General features: G+C 44.4%; 2 protein-coding genes across 2 annotated transcripts; both read right to left on the bottom strand.

Annotated features, from left to right (window-relative positions):
• Nucleotides 1-10,910: 10,910 nt before the first annotated feature.
• LOC133035768 (uncharacterized) lies at nt 10,911-11,926 on the bottom strand. Its single transcript, XM_061111975.1, has 2 exons — nt 11,171-11,926; nt 10,911-11,075 (listed from the first exon to the last, which is right to left on the bottom strand). The coding sequence occupies exons 1-2, from the start codon at nt 11,924-11,926 to the stop codon at nt 10,911-10,913; spliced, it is 921 nt and encodes a 306-aa protein (XP_060967958.1).
• A 5,981-nt stretch (nt 11,927-17,907) lies between these two features.
• Nucleotides 17,908-20,126, bottom strand: LOC133033708 (uncharacterized). Its single transcript, XM_061108757.1, has 2 exons — nt 18,765-20,126; nt 17,908-18,658 (listed from the first exon to the last, which is right to left on the bottom strand). The coding sequence occupies exons 1-2, from the start codon at nt 19,688-19,690 to the stop codon at nt 18,019-18,021; spliced, it is 1,566 nt and encodes a 521-aa protein (XP_060964740.1). The 5' UTR covers nt 19,691-20,126; the 3' UTR covers nt 17,908-18,018.

The raw sequence follows: 20,126 nt of genomic DNA on the forward strand, positions 1-20,126 counted from the left end.
ACTATACTCATATCACTAAAGATACTGCTCTGCCTGAGAACACTGCTGCTGCCATACCCCTAAATATGCAGGAACCAACATCTCAGCATCCCAGCATATCTCAGGAATCAATTGCTGCTCCTGAAGCTATTACAGCTTCGTCCAACAGAACAAATACTCAAGGTGCCTCAAATCATGATCCACCAAGAGGGACAACAAGAACAACAAGACCACCTGCCTATCTAAGAGATTATGAGTGCAACTCTACCATACAAGATCAATCATCTACACCACACCCCCTTCACAAATGTCTTTCTTATGACAAGCTATCAAAATCTCACAAAGCTTTTATTCTTGCAGTTAATGCTCTTTTCGAACCAAGGAATTACAACCTGGCTCGATAACTCAAGGTGTGGAATGATGCTATGGACACTAAAATCTATACACTCCTCTGAAACAAAACATGGACTGTGTTTAAACTTCCTCCCAACAAAATAGCAATTGGCTGTCGTTGGGTCTACAAGATCAAATACAACAATGATGGCTTTGTTGAAAGATGCAAGGCACGGCTGGTGGCTCAAGGTTACAGTCAACAAGAATGATTGGACTTCTTTGATACCTTTTCACCAGTTGCCAAAATGGTTACTTTCAAGTTATTGCTGGCTATTTCCTCCATCAAGCAATGGCCTACTTTGCAAATCGACATCAACAATGTCTTCCTCAACGGAGATCTCCAAGAAAAAGTCTACATGGCATTGCCTCCTGGATTCACCCCTCCCAACACAGAGGACAATTCTAACCTAGTTTGCAAACTACACAAATCTATCTACGACCTCAAACAGTCTTCAAGACAATGGAATAAGAAGCTCTCTGATGCTCTTCTCACAACAGGCTTCTCCCAATCCCAAGCCAACTACACTTTATTCACACGAGGATTTAATGACCAGTTCGTTGCACTCCTCGTCTATGTTGACGACATTATCATCACATGTCCCAACATTCAACTTCTTCACCAGTTGCAAGAGTCCCTTAATGCCCAGTTTCAACTCAAGGCCTTAGGACCACTTAAATATTTTTTGGGCTTCGAAATTGTTAGATCAGTAGAAGGTGTATTTTTGTCTCAACAAAAATACACCCTACAACTCCTTGAAGACACTGACTACACAGGAAGTAAACCTGCAAAAACCCCAATGGATCCCAGAACGAAGCTTGATGACCAATAAGGAAATCTTTTGGATGATCCCTCTTCATACCTACAGCTTATAGGCAGACTTCTTTACCTCACTCTTTTAAGGCCTGACATAACATCCGATGTCAACACTTTGAGTCAATTCATGTCATCTCCACACACTACACACATGCAAGCTGTGCATCATCTTCTTAAATATTTGAAAGGTAGCCCTGGACAAGGTCTTCTTTACAGTTCCAATTCGTCTTTACACCTAAAAGGCTTCTCCAACTCGGACTGGACTGCTTGCCCCACAACAAGACGATCCATAACTGGTTTTTGTATCTTCATAGGAGACTGTCTAATTTCATGGAAAACAAAGAAACAAACTACTGTTTCTAAAAGCTCTGCCGAGGCCAAATATAGAGCCCTTGCCAGCACCAGTAGTGAGATAACTTAGATCCAGTATCTCTTGACTGATTTCCAAATCAGTCAACATGCTCCTGCTTTCATCTACTATGATAACCAGTCTGCCATATATATAGCAAATAACCCAACTTTTCACGAACGAACCAAGCATATTGATCTCGACTGCCATTTCACTCGAGAAAAGATCAAAGCCTCAACTATTTGACTTATCCTAGTGATCACTACATTACAATTGGCAGACGCTTTTACTAAGCCTCTCTCTTCTACTACTCTTTCATCTCACATTCGCAAGATGGCTGTATACGATATCTACAGTCCATCTTAAGGGGGGATATCAGATTACTCATTTGTACTGTAGTTAGTTAGTTTTATCCGTTATTTTCGGTTGGTAGTTCAGGTAGTTGTGTTCAAGTAGTTAGTTAATTTAGTTCTCTTATTTACTCTTTCCCTCTGTATATATACTGATGTATCTTCCATTCTTTTCAATTAATGAATTCAATTCTTCTTTTTCTCAATTTTAGTTTTCTCTATTGTTCTTATCGCAACAAAATATTGATTTTTTTAGTAAGAAAAAAATATAAAAATAGTTTTAAAAAATTTATGCAAAATACCATTAAATTTTTAAAGCGATAATTTTTTTATTCTCACTTTTAAAAACACAATTCTAAAAACTGAAAACACAACCAAATAGGCTCTTAGTATTTCAAACCTATGATTGTCATAATCAATAAGATGGCTAAAAATGTTTAGAAATTGTATTTTGGTGGGAAAGAAAAAGGTAAGAAAGATATAAAAAAAAATTGGAACATCAAAAATAATGAAGTCTTGTATTTAATATGGAAAGAAAAAATGTATGAAAAACGCTTGATTTAACAAAATTTTCCATATCAAACATGAAAAATTAATTTATTTTTAATTGTTTTCCACACTTTGTTTCTTACATTTTCTTTATGAGCATTACTATGAGACACATAGAACATTTTAATGGTAAAACTTTAGATTATGCTTAGTGAGATGGATATATTATGTGGCAAAATATTAAGATGCTATACTATTGGAGAGAAGAGAATGTCATTCCAAAAATTTACATGGATGCTATGTTGTAGCATTGATGCTATTCATTATTTTTTAATAAAAAATTCATTAGGATATATATTCAATGATAATAATAATAATGTATGAGATCATAATTATATTATTTTTAAAGAGTGCTATACATTGGAGTATTTTTAAGAGTAAAAGTACCAAAAATAATGTGAAAAAGAAATAAAATAAAATATTATATTTTTAGATGATGTGTAAATATTATATTATGGTGCTTAACACCACGATAAAGTGTCGCTTTATAATTGGTGTTGTTGCTCCTAAAATCGCCCAATATACGTGGACCAGTCAGGAAGGGACACGTGGATCAAATTACTTGAGAGAGAACTGCTAAGTCCTTGTATGACACCAGGAAGCGTTATTCAAATGGGTCCCGGAAGATGCACCCGGAGTACAAGGTACTCCCGGAAGCGAACATGGCTCAAAGGCACTCCGGGATGTGTCAGGTCTCTCCCGAGACATCAAGTCGCATTTAATGCTGCATGGGAGGAAGCGTGTTGGGACTGTACACGCAATAAAGTCTGACGGCACATCCCCCAAACAGCAGCGCTACAGTAATGATCATTTAAGTCTAGCGACGGCTACTCTGCGAAGAGTCACGTCAATCATAAGACAAAAAGGACATTCTCCATAAAAACCCTACAGCACCTAGGGATTTGACCATGCATCACCCATGGTCTATTCATCGGAAATGCCCAACTTTATGGATACTTACAGACACATGTGTAAGTACAATTCTAGGGATTGCCCCCCTAAAACACTATAAATACCCCGTCAAAGCTCATTTAATGGGGTCGGAGAATCTTGGCTGCTTAAGAGCAAACAGAGAAAAAACTCGCCAAGAACATTCTTTGTATTAAAGAGAGAAATATTCTCCCAAGTGTAAGATCTGTATTAAAGACATCCATAAATATCAGTGGCTCGTGGACTAAGGCTCATTAACGCCCCAACCACGTAAAAAGTCTTCATCTCGCTTTCTTATAGCTCACTATTATATTCGTATTTTATTAGTTGCCGAAAACCTCGGTCAACATTTTGGTGCTTTCATTGAGAGCTGAGGAAAGCTGCTTCGCAACAAGCATTTAACTTCACAACAATGGTGGAGACAAGAGCTACACGTCACCCTCGCCCTCTAGAAGACGCTCAAGATCCCAATGAAGAGGATGTAGCCTCAAGAGCGGCAGAGGAGTCCGAGGAAGAAGTTCCAGATGAGAACCATGAGGAACACCTCGACGAATACGCTTACGATGATGGAAGCTACCAAGAGCTGGTGCTCCTCAGGCAAAAAGCCATCGATCACGAAGCTGAGATCGAAGCTCAGAAAGTGCAAAATCAAAAAATGCACGAGGTGATGCTAGCCATGCAAAAAGCCATGGAGGCCGCTGGCATTCACGTGCATCCCAAGGCAATGGCCGCTGGACTCGATGGGGAGCCAGCTACGTCGTCGCCCAATTCCCAGCAACAAAGGCCCAGGGAACCTAGCCCTATAAGGCACCCTGCTGAGGAAAACCAAACGAAAAACCCTACTTCTGCCCCTGGTCGGAAGAAAAAGGCGCAGGATCCGCGCAAGGTCCGCTCAGATTTCCCTAAAGGGAAAGGTCCGCAGAGGGGCAAGCCCCGAAGAGGGAGTCTTGGCCCTCAGGATCGAGGGGACCGAAAGAGCGTTTCCGTGCACCAGGAACCGGGGGGTAGAGGAAGAGGAGGACAGAAATGTCCGCCCGTTGATTTGAGAAATCAAATCAATGGGAATCAAGGTGACCTCCGGGATCACCTTGATCAAAAAAGATACAGACCCGAAGTCTCCTCGGGTACTGTAAACGAAGGGATTATGGCAGAGCTTGCCAGCCTTCGAAAAGATATTGCCCGAGTCTCCCGAAGGCAGAAGGGAGATGACTCCGACTCGGACAGTGAGGACCGGGAGCCCTGCGCCAAGCATATCCTGGAGGCGGAGCTCCCTAAAAACTTCAAAATGCCCGAAATGGCGGCATATACTGGGAACTCCGACCCCAGTGATCACCTGTCACGATTCAACCGAGTCATGACAGTCATGCGGGTCAGCAATGACGCCAAGTGCCTATGCTTCCCCCTCACTCTGAGCGGTTCGGCGGAGGAGTGGTTCAAGAAACTAGAACCAGGATCGGTGGGATGTTGGAACAAACTCCAAACCAACTTCCGGAGGCAATTTGTCGCCGCCAGGAAGGTCAATTTGGAAGTTAGTGCCCTAACTAACATCAAGCAACTACCCACCGAGACTCTAAAAAATTACATCAAGAGGTTCCGAGAGGAAGCCTCGAAGACCAAGAAGGTTGACGACGGACAACAGCTTGCGCTTCTCCAAGCAGGAATCCGTACTGGGACTCCCTTCTGGAACGAATTACGACGAAGGCGCCGCTAGCCTTCGGGACTTCCGTAAGCGAGTCCAAAAATATATTAACCTCGAAGAAGCCCGGATTGTGGCTTACGGAGGCTACTATCCCACGGGATAGCGGGATACATGCCGGGAGTATCGCCCTCGGGTGCGCCCGACCGCGACCCCTCCGGTTAGTGGCATACAGTTTTCTGCCACTCCCGGGTACAACCAAGGGCAAGCTCTGCCCCCGGCATCTTCCCATTACGGCAATCCGTCCGGGGTGAATGGGCGGGCTCCTTCACAGGCTACCCCAACCGCTAGCTTAATAGGCCCCACTCAAGGGTCTCGAAGCAAGAGGTCTTCCAAGGGCAGCACCCGAACGGGAGAGAAGCGCCAAAAGAAGGGGTACACACCCCAATACACCCAGTACACAGAGCTCACGGACTCCCAGGAACGTGTCTATTTTGCCACAAGGCAGAATACGCATTACCGGAGACCCCAGCCTTTGTACAGGGACAGCTCTCGGAGAGATCCGAGCAAAAGGTGCGAATATCACAATGACATCGGTCACAGCACCAACGAGTGTAAAAATCTCAAGGATGAGATTGAGAATCTGATCCGGTTGGGCCACCTCTATGAGTGGATCAAAAATAGGTTACCCCACCTTAACCCCGGGCGGGTGGCGGGGGCATGCCTTCGGGGACACCGGGGGTACGGCAGAGTATTGCCTCCGGTGCTCCCGCAGTGACACCCGGCATATACCGGACTACCGCCTCGGCCTAATGGACGGGTAGCCATGATCTCCGGAGGTCCCCATATCGGAGGAAACACTCGGAAGGAGCGAAAGAGATATGCCGAGGCAGCAAGGCACAGTGAAGTGTGGGAGGTCACTCAACTCCCAGCTCAAAGGCCTCGGCTAATGGACCAACCCATAACGTTCACGGAAGAAGACGCCAAGACGGTGCGTTTTCCTCATCACGACCCGCTGGTCATAGAGACCCCCATTGCAAATAAAGTGGTGGCCAGGGTCCTGATTGATAATGGAAGTTCCGTGAACTTGCTCTTCAAAGAGGCCTTCACTGCGATAGGATTGACCGACCGGGACCTCTCTCCTAGCGGATCGCAGCTCACAGGGTTTAACGGGACAACTCTAATCCCGATGGGAAAAGTCAGGCTCCCAGTTACCCTGTGCCCGGACACTCCGCAGAGCACGTTTAAGTATTGCACCTTCGTGGTGGTAGACTGTCCAACAGCCTACAACGCAATCTTAGGCCGACCGGCCCTCGTCGACTTCGGTGCAATAACTTCTATCCGACACCTATGCCTAAAATTTCCCACCCAGGAAGCCGGAGTCGGAACGGTGAGGGGAAACCAGGGAGAGGCCAGGCAATGTTACAACGTTGCCACCCATTTGCCAGGTACTCATGGTCCGGGGGCCCCCCGAAGTAGAGAAGGCTGAAGAAGACGAGTTGGATCCTCGTATAGGATCCGAAAGGGTCGTAGAACCAATGGAGGACGTCGAAGAGATACCAGTGTGCGACGACGACTCCACCAAAGTACTCCGGATAGGGAGAGGCCTAGATCCGGAGGAAAAGGATAAAATAATAAAAACACTGAAGGGCGCCATTGATGTTTTTGCGTGGCGCCAAGAGGACATGACCGGCATCAGCCCTCATGTCATCACGCATGTCCTCAACGTCAATCCGGACATGCCCCCTATACAACAAAAGAGACGCCCGCTCGACTCGGCGAAAGCCGAGGCCTTAGAGAAAGAGGTGGATAAACTTTTGTCCAACAGCATGATCCGCGACGTATACTATCCGGAATGGCTGGCCAATCCGGTCCTGGTGCCTAAGCCGAACGGAACTTGGCGGGTTTGCATAGATTTCACGGATCTAAACAAAGCCTGCCCAAAGGACTGCTTTCCGCTGCCCAGGATTGACCAGATGGTGGACGCCACCTCCGGATTTAAACTGCTATCTTTCATGGATGCCTATGCTGGGTACAACCAAATAAAGATGCATACGGCAGACCAGGAGTGCACTAGCTTCAGGACCGATAAGGGGGTATACTGTTACCTAGTCATGCCTTTCGGACTGAAAAACGCCGGAGCAACCTATCAAAGAATGGTTAACCGGATGTTTAAAAGCCTCCTGGGACGAAACATGGAAGTATATGTAGACGACATGCTCGTCAAATCCAAAGCATGCAATAGCCATGCAGACGACTTAGAAGAATGTTTCGAAGTCGTCCGGAGATACGGCATGAAGCTCAATCCGAAGAAGTGTACCTTCGGAGTCAAGTCGGGAAAATTCCTGGGCTTCATAGTCGACGGAGAGGGATTGAGGCGAACCCGGAGAAAATTCAAGCTCTCTTGGACATGCCATCCCCCAGGAAGCATAAGGACGTGCAAAGTTTGACCGGAAAGGTAGCCGCGTTGAGCCGTTTTATCTCACGATCCACGGACAAGTGCATACCCTTCTTCAACATACTGAAGAAATGCCAAAAGTTCGAATGGACGGACGAATGCGAGGAGGCATTCAAAAGGTTAAAAGACCATATGGCAAAACCTCCTATCCTATCAAAGCCCGTCCTTGGAGAAGACTTGTTCCTTTACTTGGCGGTCTCCGAACATGCGGTCGCGTCGCATTGGTCGGGAGGAAGAAAAGGTCCAGCATCCCGTGTACTATGTTAGTAAACGCATGATAGGAGCCGAGACGAGGTATCCGGTCATCGAAAAACTGGTATTCTGCCTCCTGATGGCATCACGGAAGCTGAGACCATACTTCCAAGCCCATCCAATCAGAGTTTTGACCAATCATCCACTCCGACAAGTCCTCCAGAAACCTGAAGCCTCCGGAAGACTCCTCAAATGGGCAATGGAATTGAGTCAGTTTGACTTGCATTACGTGCCCCGGATTTACGTAAAAGGCCAAGCCCTGGCGTACTTCATCACCGAATGTAATGAAGCCGAGGCAACGACCAATACTCCGAGCCACCCATCCCCACTTGGAGAGTATTCGTGGATGGAGCTTCAAACGAAAACGGTTCGGGAGCCGGAGTAGCTATGATATCACCCACCGGGTTGCGGCTCCAGGCAGCACTCCGATTCAACTTCACGGCTTCGAACAATGAAGCCGAATATGAGGCTCTAATAGCAGGGCTAAGATTGGCTAAAGCTGTAGGAGCCGAGAGGGTGGAAATCTACAGTGATTCCCAGCTGGTCGTAAACCAAGTTTCCGGAGAATACCAAACCCGCGGCGAAAGAATGGCCGCGTACGTAACAATAGTCAGGAATCGCTCCACGAGTTCACGGACTACAAACTAGAAAGAATCCCCCGAGAAAAGAACGCTCATGCGGACTGTCTGGCTAAGTTAGCCTCGGATAGTGAAATCGAAGAACCGGGGGTAGTACCGTGGAACGCTTGGCGAGCCAAGCATCAAAATAAAAGAGACCACACAAACGGTTGGGCAAGAGCCCGGTGGATGGTCCCCATCATAAAATACATAACCACGGGTGAGTTGCCCCAAGAGAGGGCACTCGTCTCGAAAGATTCGGTATCGGGCTCATCGTTATGTAATGATGGACCAAATTCTCTACGGAGAGGACTCGGCATGCCTTATTTAAGGTGTGTATCGGACACGAAGCTAGACAAATCATGCTGGAGGTCCACGAAGGGTTCTGTGGAGATCATACGGGAGGACCCAGCCTCTCAAAGAAAATATTGAGGCAGGGATACTTCTGGCCAACAATGAAAAAAGATTGTATAGACTATGTCCAAAAGTGTGACTCGTGCCAAAGGTACGCGAACATACCGAGAGCTCCTCCAAATGAGATCACGCTGATGACAAGCCCCTGGCCCTTCACGGTCTGGGGCATAGATCTCATCGGGTCTCTACCTACGGGAAAAGGAGGAGTAAAGTATGCAATAGTAGCAGTAGACTACTTCACCAAATGGACAGAGGCTGAGCCTATGAAGACAATAACCGCTAAGAAGGCGTTGGACTTTGTTGTCAAAAACATAGTGTGTCGATACGGCTTACCTCACAAAATAGTCTCAGACAATGGAAAGCAATTTGATTGCGAGGAATTTCATCGACTTCGCAACCGACACGGAGTAGTGAAAAGCTTCTCCGCGGTAGCCGGCCTCAAACAAACGGCCGGGCGGAGGCAATCAATAAAATCCTAAAGGTCACCTTGAAAAAGAAGGCCGGCTTGTAAAAATAACGGCCCGAAGAATTGCCAAGGGTATTGTGGGCCTACGGACGACCCCCAGAACCACAACCGGTCACTCGCCATTCTCAATGGCGTACGGTTGTGAAGCCATGGTCCGGTGGAAACATTATTCCCATCCCACGGGAGAACGACTTATGATCCGGCCACCAATCGTGCCCGCTCCAAGAAGCTCTGGATCAAGTCGAAGAACTCCGGGATGAGTCCCAAATACGGATGGCCGCTTATCAAAAGAAGGTGACCAAGTATTTTAACTCCAAGGTTAAAAACAGAAAATTCGCTATCGGTGACATGGTCCTAAGAAGGGTCTTCCCAGCCACCCAAGAACCCGGAGTGGGGGTACTTGGACCAAATTGGGAAGGACCATATGAAATCGAGGACGAAATCGGCTCTGGCACTTACAAACTGAAAAGAATGGACGGAACTACTGTCCCAAGAGCCTAGAATGCCGATCACCTCAGAAAATACTACCAGTAGCGAATTAAACTTAGCTTTTGTTTAAAGGGTTTGTACCGTCCAAATGTATGCCTCCTCTATATTAAATAAAACTGAGTGCCTTAAAAACAAAGTTTCTATGCCACTCAGGGGGGTACTAGGGTATACCGCACGGACAAACAAAAACAAGCTAAGTAAAACATCCTGACCCGAAGGGCAGGTCAAGCTAAGTAAAACATCCTGACCCAAAGGGCAGGTTAAGCTAAGTAAAATATCCTGACCCAAAGGGCAGGTCAAGCTAAGTAAAACATCCTGACCCAAAGGGCAGGTTAAGCTAAGTAAAATATCCTGACCCAAAGGGCAGGTCATAAACATGCGCAAAAAATAAAAGGCGTAAGTATGAAATCCTGAGCCAAAGGACAGGTTGAAATATATAAAGTGTGGAGAAAAGATCGCACATATATATATAAAAAAAAATATATATATAATAAAATATCCTAACCCGAAGGTTAGGTCATACACATATAAATGGCCCGGGGACAGGCCTTAAATTGTCTCCCCTTTAAATAAAGGCTGCCGCCTGTAAGTAAACTGTTCTAAGGCAGCAGCAAATATGTACAAAGAAAAAAAAAAAAAGAGTTATGAAAAGAACGGGTACAATCTGGGTCAATAATAGGGCAGCTCAGTCAGCCCGTGGCGGAAGACGAGGTCCGATCCGTGCCTCAAGCTCAGCATCAAGTCTCTTCTTCTTCTCCCGAAATTTGGCAATCATGTCCTCGGGTTTGGGATAGAAAGAAAGCTTGATGCTCTGATCGTTGGTGGCCCAAGCCATGTAGACACCATCATCAAAGCGCTTCGGGCACCGGGCGCAGGAGACGGGAGAAAGGAGCTCGGCCCTCTTGGCCTTCCTAATAGACTGATCCTTATAGTCCCGAAGCTCCTTCAACTCCGCAGCCAGAGCGGCCTTGGATTCAATATCCGACTGGTGAGTCTCCTCTAGAGACTTCACCTTGGCGGCCATTTCGTCCAAAGCCTCCCTGGCCTCCCGAAGGTCCCGCCTGGCCTTCTCGGCAGCCTCAGTTTGAGCCCTCAACTCCTCCTGATGATGGGCCTCCATCCTGCCTCTCCGCTGGGCCTCGGCCTGGATCATGTCCTCCGCCTGAGCCTCCCTCCGGATGGCCTCCTCCTCCCTGGCCTTGGCCCTCTCTTCCTTAGCCTTGGCCGCAGCCTCCTGGCGTTCGGCGGCCTCCGGGTAGATCAGCCTCTCCGCAAAGGTCTTGAAGGACCTTCTTGACGTCGTTCATGTCCCCAAAATCGGACAGAGCGAAGCCATGGCTTATAATGTTCTTGGAGAGGCGACCCGCCTCAGCTGCAAGCTGAGCCATAATGGGATGTAAGGAAAAATTCCTCAAAGGAAGAAAACAAAATACAAACACCAAAAAGGAAACGTAAGAAATTGCAAAGTACTTACCACTGTGAGGGAATGGCTGAGGTCCTGGACTTGGAAGATAGAGTTCAGGGAAGCACAAGTGGCAAACCGCTTGGGCGCACAGCGTGTAAGCTGAGAGGCGAACTCACCGGTCATTTCCGCAGCAAAAGGAGCCAGAGTGGGCCCAAGGAGGGGACGGAACCAGTCTGCCAAAGGATCCAGGTTGAGGTTCCACGGATCATGATATTCCGGGTGGTTAATGCTCGCCTCAACCTCCGCCCGCAGGATCCTCCTAAGGGCCTCCACATCGGCGTATCCCCGGGAGTACTCGTCCATAGCGTAGTTGTGCTTGGCTATGCGAAGCTCCTGCCTCGCCTCATCCCCCGGAATCGGGGTAAGCTCAATGCGAGGAGGAGCAGGATTTTCCTCCATCGGGGACACCCCGCCGTCTAGGCCATGAGCGGGAGTGTCGGCCCTCCGAGGCCTCTTCGGCTCGTCTTGGGCAATCATCTTGCCCTTGCGCTTGCGGATCAGAGCCACTTCTGACTCCTCCTCGTCCTCCTCTGCTACCACTGGGAGAGCTTGAGGGTCTCCAGCACCCTCGGCGGCTTCCTCCGAGAAGTCCCATCCTTTCCCCTGGCCTTCTCCCGGAAGCACCTCCTCGTCATCCACCAAGTCGATGGTTTCGGGAGGAGCGCCGGAAGAAACCTTCGAGGAAGGGGCCGGGGGAGAGGGGGTGAAAGCCGGAGGAGCCACCGGAGTATGGACCCCAGCCAGCCGTTCCAGGATGGCATCCATGGAGGTACCTGTTCCATTAAAACAAGCAAGTGTTAAAAGTCCGTGAGAAACTACTTGCAAAAAGGCGCAGTAAATAAACTACTCCTACCCGGACTCCCTAGTTCGGCCCTAGCAAAGTCCTGAACTTTAATGCTGGCAGCATCATCTCCAAGGTAACTGTCCGAGGGCCGAAACCAGCTGGACGCTATGTAAGCCGACGGACCTAAGGGAATAGGTTCCGGAGGGCCGGGGCCCATCCGGGACCGACCTAGATAATCTCCTAAGTTTGTAAAATAAAACTCCTTCAAATGATCCCCCCACCGGGTCGACGGCATCTTAAACCTACGTAGACGCTCGTCGAACCCTATGGGCCTACGACTGGTATATTCATCAACAGAAGGGACATATTGAATTATCAAAGGAGACTTACCACCAGCACCAGAAGTGCTAGCACCGGGAGCGCCCGAGTTTGGTTCGGGGACTGAAGGCTGAGGCCGGGAAGTCTGGTTCTCGGAAGAACCTTCAAGACGAAGAGGTCCCCCGGCGGAAGGACCTCCAATCTCTTCTTGAAGAATCTTGTCAAAAAATTTTGCCTCGGACTTCCCGCCGATGGCTTGGCTCCTCCGCACCACCGGGCTCCCCACACGGAGCCCTCTCCCAGAGGCAGCCTGGGCACTGGAATACGCCTTCTCCTGGGCCTTCCGGTAGAGATAATCTTGGTACTTCTTCTCTGCCGTAGCAATAAGCTCATCCCGGAAGGCCTTCTCCGCGACTGGCGCCCTCACGTTAGGGCAGATAACCTTGGAAAGGTTGGAGTCATCCACGGATTGGTGAGAAAGGATAAGTTTGGCCTTTCTGCAATTCTCCGTGGTGACCAAGCCCCCGACGTCAAGATCGGCATGGTCGTAAGAGGCGAAGGCTTGGGCCCTTCGAAGGAACGCCTGGGTGGTGAGCGTCCGCTGGTAAGGTGGGATCCGCACCCACTCCGTGAGCAGCTCCGGATGGTCCACGGCCCTAAAACCGGAGGAGAAGAAAAATCGGTGGCGGTACTCCTTAACATGAGTCTGCCTATTATACGGAACCACCCCTTCGTTAGCAGGGTGGATCCGGAACCCATAAAAGCCGTCCTTAAGTTTGTCCCCTTTCTTGGGGACGGATACAAGTTCGTAAAAATACAAAATTTCCGCCGGGCTGGGAGACCCCCAGCCGCGTGCGGCATAAAAAATAAATAAGCCTGAGAGCAGGCGGTATGCTTGAGGAATAAGTTGGTATGGCGCAAGGCCGACAAAAACAAGAAAATCAACAAAATAGTCCTGGAGCGGGAGCATTGCGCCGGCCATCAGATGGGTCTGACTCCAAGCCCCGAAGCCATCATAGTTAAGGTTGGGTGTCTCCGAGTCACGAGGAGGCCGGTGGAAAGTCCCTGAGGTAGAGGGTTTGATTCCAGCCACGTTAATGATGTTCTCCAGCTGGTGAGGGCAGGTCAGGGTCGATCGAAGCTCGGCCGCCTCCCAGCCAGTGGCGCGGGACTTGTACCCTTCCTGGGCAACAGGTCCCAGAGAAACCTCCTCCAGGGTAGCAATACTCTTCCCCTTCTTCTTCGAGGACTTTGAGCCAGAAGCAGACATGATATGCTCTGAGAAAAACGAAAAGAAAAAACCCAGCAGTTAGGCCCCATATCAAACCCTAAACCAGAAAAAAGGGAGTGGGGGTCCCCTAACCGCTGGAAAGAGGCCCCCTCCGGACACGTGTCATCTGGGAAACTCGAAAGAGAATCCCTGAACAAGTGTCGGGTGCAGTAAAATAACAGTAAAAGCGGTTTTGCAAAAAGGAAAAGAAAAGGTCTTCCTATGCCCTAAGCAAATGCTAAACGAAGGATACACGGCCTTCTTCAAACAAAACTGTACGACTACTACTACTACAGTGAAACGTAAGAGTAGGACTCAAAGAGCTCAAACACTCACACTCCAGAAATCTCTGAGTACGAACCCAGAAAACAAACAAAATAAATGTAAGCATGCTAGAGTCTAAAGATTCGAAGAACTTACAGTTGATTGTTGAACCGGGGGTACTGGGAATGATTGAGCGAGAGTTGAGAAGCACTGGTGAAATCGAACACTGGAAGATTACAGAAAATGTTCAAGTGTTAAGGCGGTTTGTGCTACTTTGAGGAAATTTTCTCTCTGAGAAATTCAAGCAAAAATGGTAAGGAATGGAAAGTAACCAAAATGAAGGAAAGGTGGTGGCTTTTATAGGCAAAAATGCATGAGGAACAGGCGTCTTCACCTACCAATCGTACGGATAGGGAAGCAAGCGATTCGAATTCCCAACAGATCAACGGGCCAGATCAATCCGCCATTAAGGCGGTGCAAACGTTTGAGTATCCGTCTGACACCATCAATGCGCCGCATCAATCAGGGGGCGTAAAACGAATCGACCTCTGCAAAAGTGAATCACTGCATTTAATGCCATTATTAGGCACACCTTCACGCGCCCCACGTCGTATCGTAAGACCGAGGAAGCGGCTGGAAACATTCCTACGAACAACGTAGTATCGCATTAAATAACCTCATTTAATGTGTCCCCCACGCGCTCGAGACTCGAGCTGGGGAAACGAGGAGTCAACTGGAGATACTTGGACAAGCCTTGGTTTATTTTTACTAAATAAACAAGGCTTGGGGGGTAAATGTTGCTCCTAAAATCGCCCAATATACGTGGACCAGTCAGGAAGGGACACGTGGATCAAATTACTTGAGAGAGAACTGCTAAGTCCTTGTATGACACCAGGAAGCGTTATTCAAATGGGTCCCGGAAGATGCACCCGGAGTACAAGGTACTCCCGGAAGCGAACATGGCTCAAAGGCACTCCGGGATGTGTCAGGTCTCTCCCGAGACATCAAGTCGCATTTAATGCTGCATGGGAGGAAGCGTGTTGGGACTGTACACGCAATAAAGTCCGACTAAGACATCCCCCAAACAGCAGCGCTACAGTAATGATCATTTAAGTCTAGCGACGGCTACTCTGCGAAGAGTCACGTCAATCATAAGACAAAAAGGACATTCTCCATAAAAACCCTACAGCACCTAGGGATTTGACCATGCATCACCCATGGTCTATTCATCGGAAATGCCCAACTTTATGGATACTTACAGACACATGTGTAAGTACAATTCTAGGGATTGCCCCCCTAAAACACTATAAATACCCCGTCAAAGCTCATTTAATGGGGTCGGAGAATCTTGGCTGCTTAAGAGCAAACAGAGAAAAAACTCGCCAAGAACATTCTTTGTATTAAAGAGAGAAATATTCTCCCAAGTGTAAGATCTGTATTAAAGACATCCATAAATATCAGTGGCTCGTGGACTAAGGCTCATTAACGCCCCAACCACGTAAAAAGTCTTCGTCTCGCTTTCTTATAGCTCACTATTATATTCGTATTTTATTAGTTGCCGAAAATCTCGGTCAACAGGTGTGATTTTCTATAATATTTATTAAAATAAAACAAGCAAAATCCAATATTAAATTGCATCAATATCGATCTTACACATCACATAAGTGTTAGGCTTTAACATTTCTCTTTTTTTATATATTTTTTTTCTAACCAAAATCTAATTTCCAAACATAACTTTATGCAACTAAAATCTATGTGAGAGATGTACAAAATAAAACTCATTTTAAATATATTATGACACTTTTGACTTTTTAAAATACTTGTTGCTTACAAAATTAGCTCAACGAGCACCTATTCATATTAGATTAAAACGTGGTAAGGAACCAATGTAAATAGGGTGAAAGCTAGCCTAAAATTGTGAAAAACATGAGAAAAGAAAGATAAGCTTGACAAATAAGCAAATAAGCTGACAAAAACAATGTGATATCAATAAAAGGTGAATTTCAGTTGGATTTTTCAACTTTTCAATATCTTTTACACCCCCCTTACAAACTTTATTTGTAATTGTATGTCATTCCATAAAAATCTATACATAAATTATTGAGAAATATTAAGAAAATTCTTTTTGCTACTTTATTTTACTGTTTTTTTATAGCTTTGCCAAAAGAAAAACACTTTTTATATGAATATTTCGTGACATAAATATTTAAGTTTAACTTCCCGTTGCAAATAAATAACTAAGTTATATTTTTGGAATTTTTGTAGGTACCTGATAGTTAAGTGTTGATAATTCTTGATTGGTCCAATCATTAAATTTTTATTTTTCTTTAAAAAAAATAATTTAAATATACCAAGAAGAAAATGACACGTAGATAATGACTTAATATTTAACCGTTAAATAAATTCTAAAAATTTAACTTATGTATTATTACCGTAAAAAGTTAAAACTTAATATTTATTTGCAACTAATAATTAAATTAAGTATTTTATGACGCAAATTACTCTTTTATATAAATATATTCACCACCACCACCCCTCTTTTGGCCAGGCGATATCACATCTAGCAACACCACCAACAAAGTATCATACTAATATTTGTCCAGGGCCGGCCAGAGGGTGGGGCAGCCAGGGCCTCGGCCCCAGGCCCTACAATTTTGGAGGTCCCGAAAAAATTAAAATTGATATATATACACATATAAAAAATATATAATATATAAATATTTAACTTATTAAAGTACATGAAAAATGTATAGCACAATTTGTAAGTGAGTTTTTTATTAGCCTTGAGGTCAAGGGTTCGGCTCCTTCATTTTTTAGGCTTTTAGTTATTTATGAAAAACTGTATAAAAAATGTCTTTTAGTTATTTGTGAAAGGCCTAGCATTTCAAAAATAAAAAAAATAACAATATTATAACTTAAAGTATTTATATTAGACTATATAAAAAATGATTGAAGTTCTTTTTTTTTTTTAAATATTATCGTACATTTTTTTATGATACTATTAATAATATATTTATTATTATTTTTTTAAAATATATATATAATTTAAACACATTCTTTTTTTTTTTTTCAAATGTGTTAAAATATATAAAATTTTAATAGAGATGTTCTTAGTAATTAAATATTACTTGATCGAATTAGTTTACATTGCAAACAATTATTTATTACATAGAGATAAAAGAATTAAAATTGATATTGTGTCAAAATTTATTTTAATTTTATAAAAAAAAGTCTCATTTCAAATTTCGCCCTAGGCCTCTCATGCCCTGTATTTGTCTATGAAAGCTATAATATAAGTAGAGATGGAAATTGGGCGGTTAATGTACGGGGAATGCAATCCCCGCCCCCATCCCCGCTATCTATTTATATCTCCATCCCCGCCCCATCCCCGTCTAATAACCAACGGATTCAGGGTAGGGGAATACCCATCGGTTATAGGGAACCCATCGGGTATCCATTAAGGTAAAATGGAAAAAAATTAATTTAAAATTATTGGAAAAAATAAATTAAACCAATATTCTCACAAATATTAATTATGCATTCATAATTCATAGAAGATAAAAGATAAACCTATCTAAAAAAAGCATAACCTAGTAGAAAATAAAAACCAAATAAGTCTCAAAGTTTGAAAAAAAAAACAAAAAAATCATAACCCAAGTATAAGATCATAGTCTCATACCTCTCAAGCCTCCCAACAAATTAAAAAGTAAACAAAGATGAAATTAAGATTCGAGAAGAAAATATCTTTACACATGTAATCCACAATGATCATCAGTTCACTATCGTCATTAGATTTTCATAATTTAAGCATATGATATATAATTTTAATTATCAATCATATATATACTATATATATGTTAAGAATAAAAATGAAATTATATATATTTATATCGGGGTCGGATATGGTGCGGATAGTATTATCCCCGCCCCCGCCCCATCCCCGCTTCAGGTATTGAAATTGTCCCCCACCACCGCCCCATTAACCATCAAGACGGGGAATTCCCACCCCATTAGGGGCGGGTCCCCACGGTTATCCATCCCCGCGGTATAAATTTTCATCTCTAAATATAAGTGAGATCAAACAAGCAACTATTACTTAAATATCAATGATGTCAAACAAAGCAACTATTGCTCTAACTATTTATTAGAATAATACTAAAAAAAAAAAACTTTTACAAAAAGATCAATCCAAACAAAACATGAGTAAAGTAACAGTAATTTCTAAGAAATTGGTAGACCAACAATTTCCCTAAACTCCAATCTCCTAGTCTCATTATAAAACGTTCTGTACTTATTAGGCCAATAAGTTAACCAAATCCACCCTCTTATTTCCCACTCCATAGTTTTTCCCATGGCGGCCTTGTCCACCTTCCATAACACACTCTCCCTATACTCATCGCCCGCGAAAACCACTCCTCCTTGCCTCGTAAATGGCCTGTAGGCGCTTGAGTATCTGTGTTTGAACCACGATTTCGGGTTTAGCAAAGCAAACTTGGAGGGTTTCGAAGAAAATACCTCTCTTCCGTCCACACTATCATGGAGGTACCAGTTCAAGTTTCCACTGTTACCGTACACTGATTGCTCGAACTTCCATGGCTTCAGGGTCATCGTCATTGTCTCTCCGGCTGATACCCTGAGACCCAAGTAAGGATTTGGGGGCTCGAATCCGGCTTCTATGCTTCTCTCTACCCCGATTTCTCTTGCTGGGTTTTCAGAGGATTTGCTCACCGATACGCTTAGTACGTTGTTTTGCTGAATTGGGGTTAGCTGTAAAGATATTCGAGATGGGAAGTGCTTTTCTGTTGACCCAACTCCTCGTTCTGCCATTAGTGTATCGCTCACAAGCTTGATCACATCACATCTGTCAGGGAATGAAAGAAAAAATAAAAGAAAGAAACGAATGCCCATTAATTTGTTGCGAAGATTATTGATTTATTCTCGTGTATTGTTATATATATGTACGGTACCTTATGTTGTCAATATTAACCATGATCCCGACCCAGGTTTCTTGAGGTATGACTCTGTAGTTGAACTGAATCACACCTTCCAATTGGTGGTAATCGAGAGAGAATTGAAGCTTTTCATCAGCCGAAGGAGCACTATTATTACTCGAGCTCTCGAGATTCATGGCTATGAGAGGACAGTACAGTTGAACTTTCCATAACCCCAATGTTGAAATAGCATAAGAGAAGAGTGGCGAGGGTGTTTTCAGGGAGCTGCCGCGGCGAGTGGATTGCACCTCCGATATCCAATTGGTTATGGCAAGGTTTATGGAGCGCATCCACTTCTCTTCTAAGTTCGACCCCAGAAGTTTCATGAGCAATTTGGTTGCTCTTCTTGATTGGCATTTGGCCAAGGTGTTCCTAAGAGTGTTTAGACAATCTGATCGGAGATCAACTGGAGTTTCATAGATGCAAATGAGGAAAAAGAGAGTTTGAAAAGCAAGGTTAAAGATTTCTCTAACTTCGGGAATGGAATCTACTCTTTGGAACTTGATGGAGTTGTTGCTGTTGTTTGAGCCATAGCGAAGGACTTCTTCAATGAGATTAACCAATAGAGACAATATGGCCTCTTCACTTAGCAACTTAAGTGAATTATTTGAGCTGAAGTTAACTGGTTTTGAGGTCCAAAGATAGATAGGAAGGTTGAAACTTGCAACAATGGCGAAACAAAGAGTTGGGTTTTGGTTGGTTTTTGATATGGTGAGATTGAGTGATGGTTGATTTGAAGCTGATGAAGAACTTAAACATAAGGAAATACAAGTTGTTCGCCATTGATTAACTGGTGGAAGGTTCTGAATCCAGGAAAATACATCGGGAAAGGCAGAAGCTACAGCCATATCTCTGTTTTTTCTTGGTAAAAGGGCTTGAGTTTTGAAGCAATGCATCGCCATATTTAAAGACTTTTTTCTTCTTTTCCATGATGGAAGAGTGTAGCCTAGATTCTGGCTACTTAGAAAAGATGAGTTTAGAAGTCAAAAAGCAAAAAATTCGTTACATAACTTATATGATTGGGGTTGAGAGAGAGAGAGAGGAGAATTTAAGTAGATGGAAAGTTGTACAAGAAAACAAATCAATGCATATTTGCTCAAAGCTAAAATGAGATATGATTGATTCCCAACCAACTATATACTTTTTTGAAGAATTTCGATAATGACCATTTATTCCATTGGAGAAGCATACATTAAAATAAGAGGGGAATATCAGCCTAAATGTGTGATAATAAAATTGTTGAATAGGAAACTTCATAGACTTTGGCTCTCTATTTTACATTTCCTAATCTTGCAAACATGAAACACCAAAGATGTTCATTATTACTCTTTTCTTACA

The sequence above is a fragment of the Cannabis sativa genome, chromosome 1 (assembly GCF_029168945.1).
Source record: "Cannabis sativa cultivar Pink pepper isolate KNU-18-1 chromosome 1, ASM2916894v1, whole genome shotgun sequence".
Lineage (NCBI taxonomy): Eukaryota > Viridiplantae > Streptophyta > Magnoliopsida > Rosales > Cannabaceae > Cannabis > Cannabis sativa.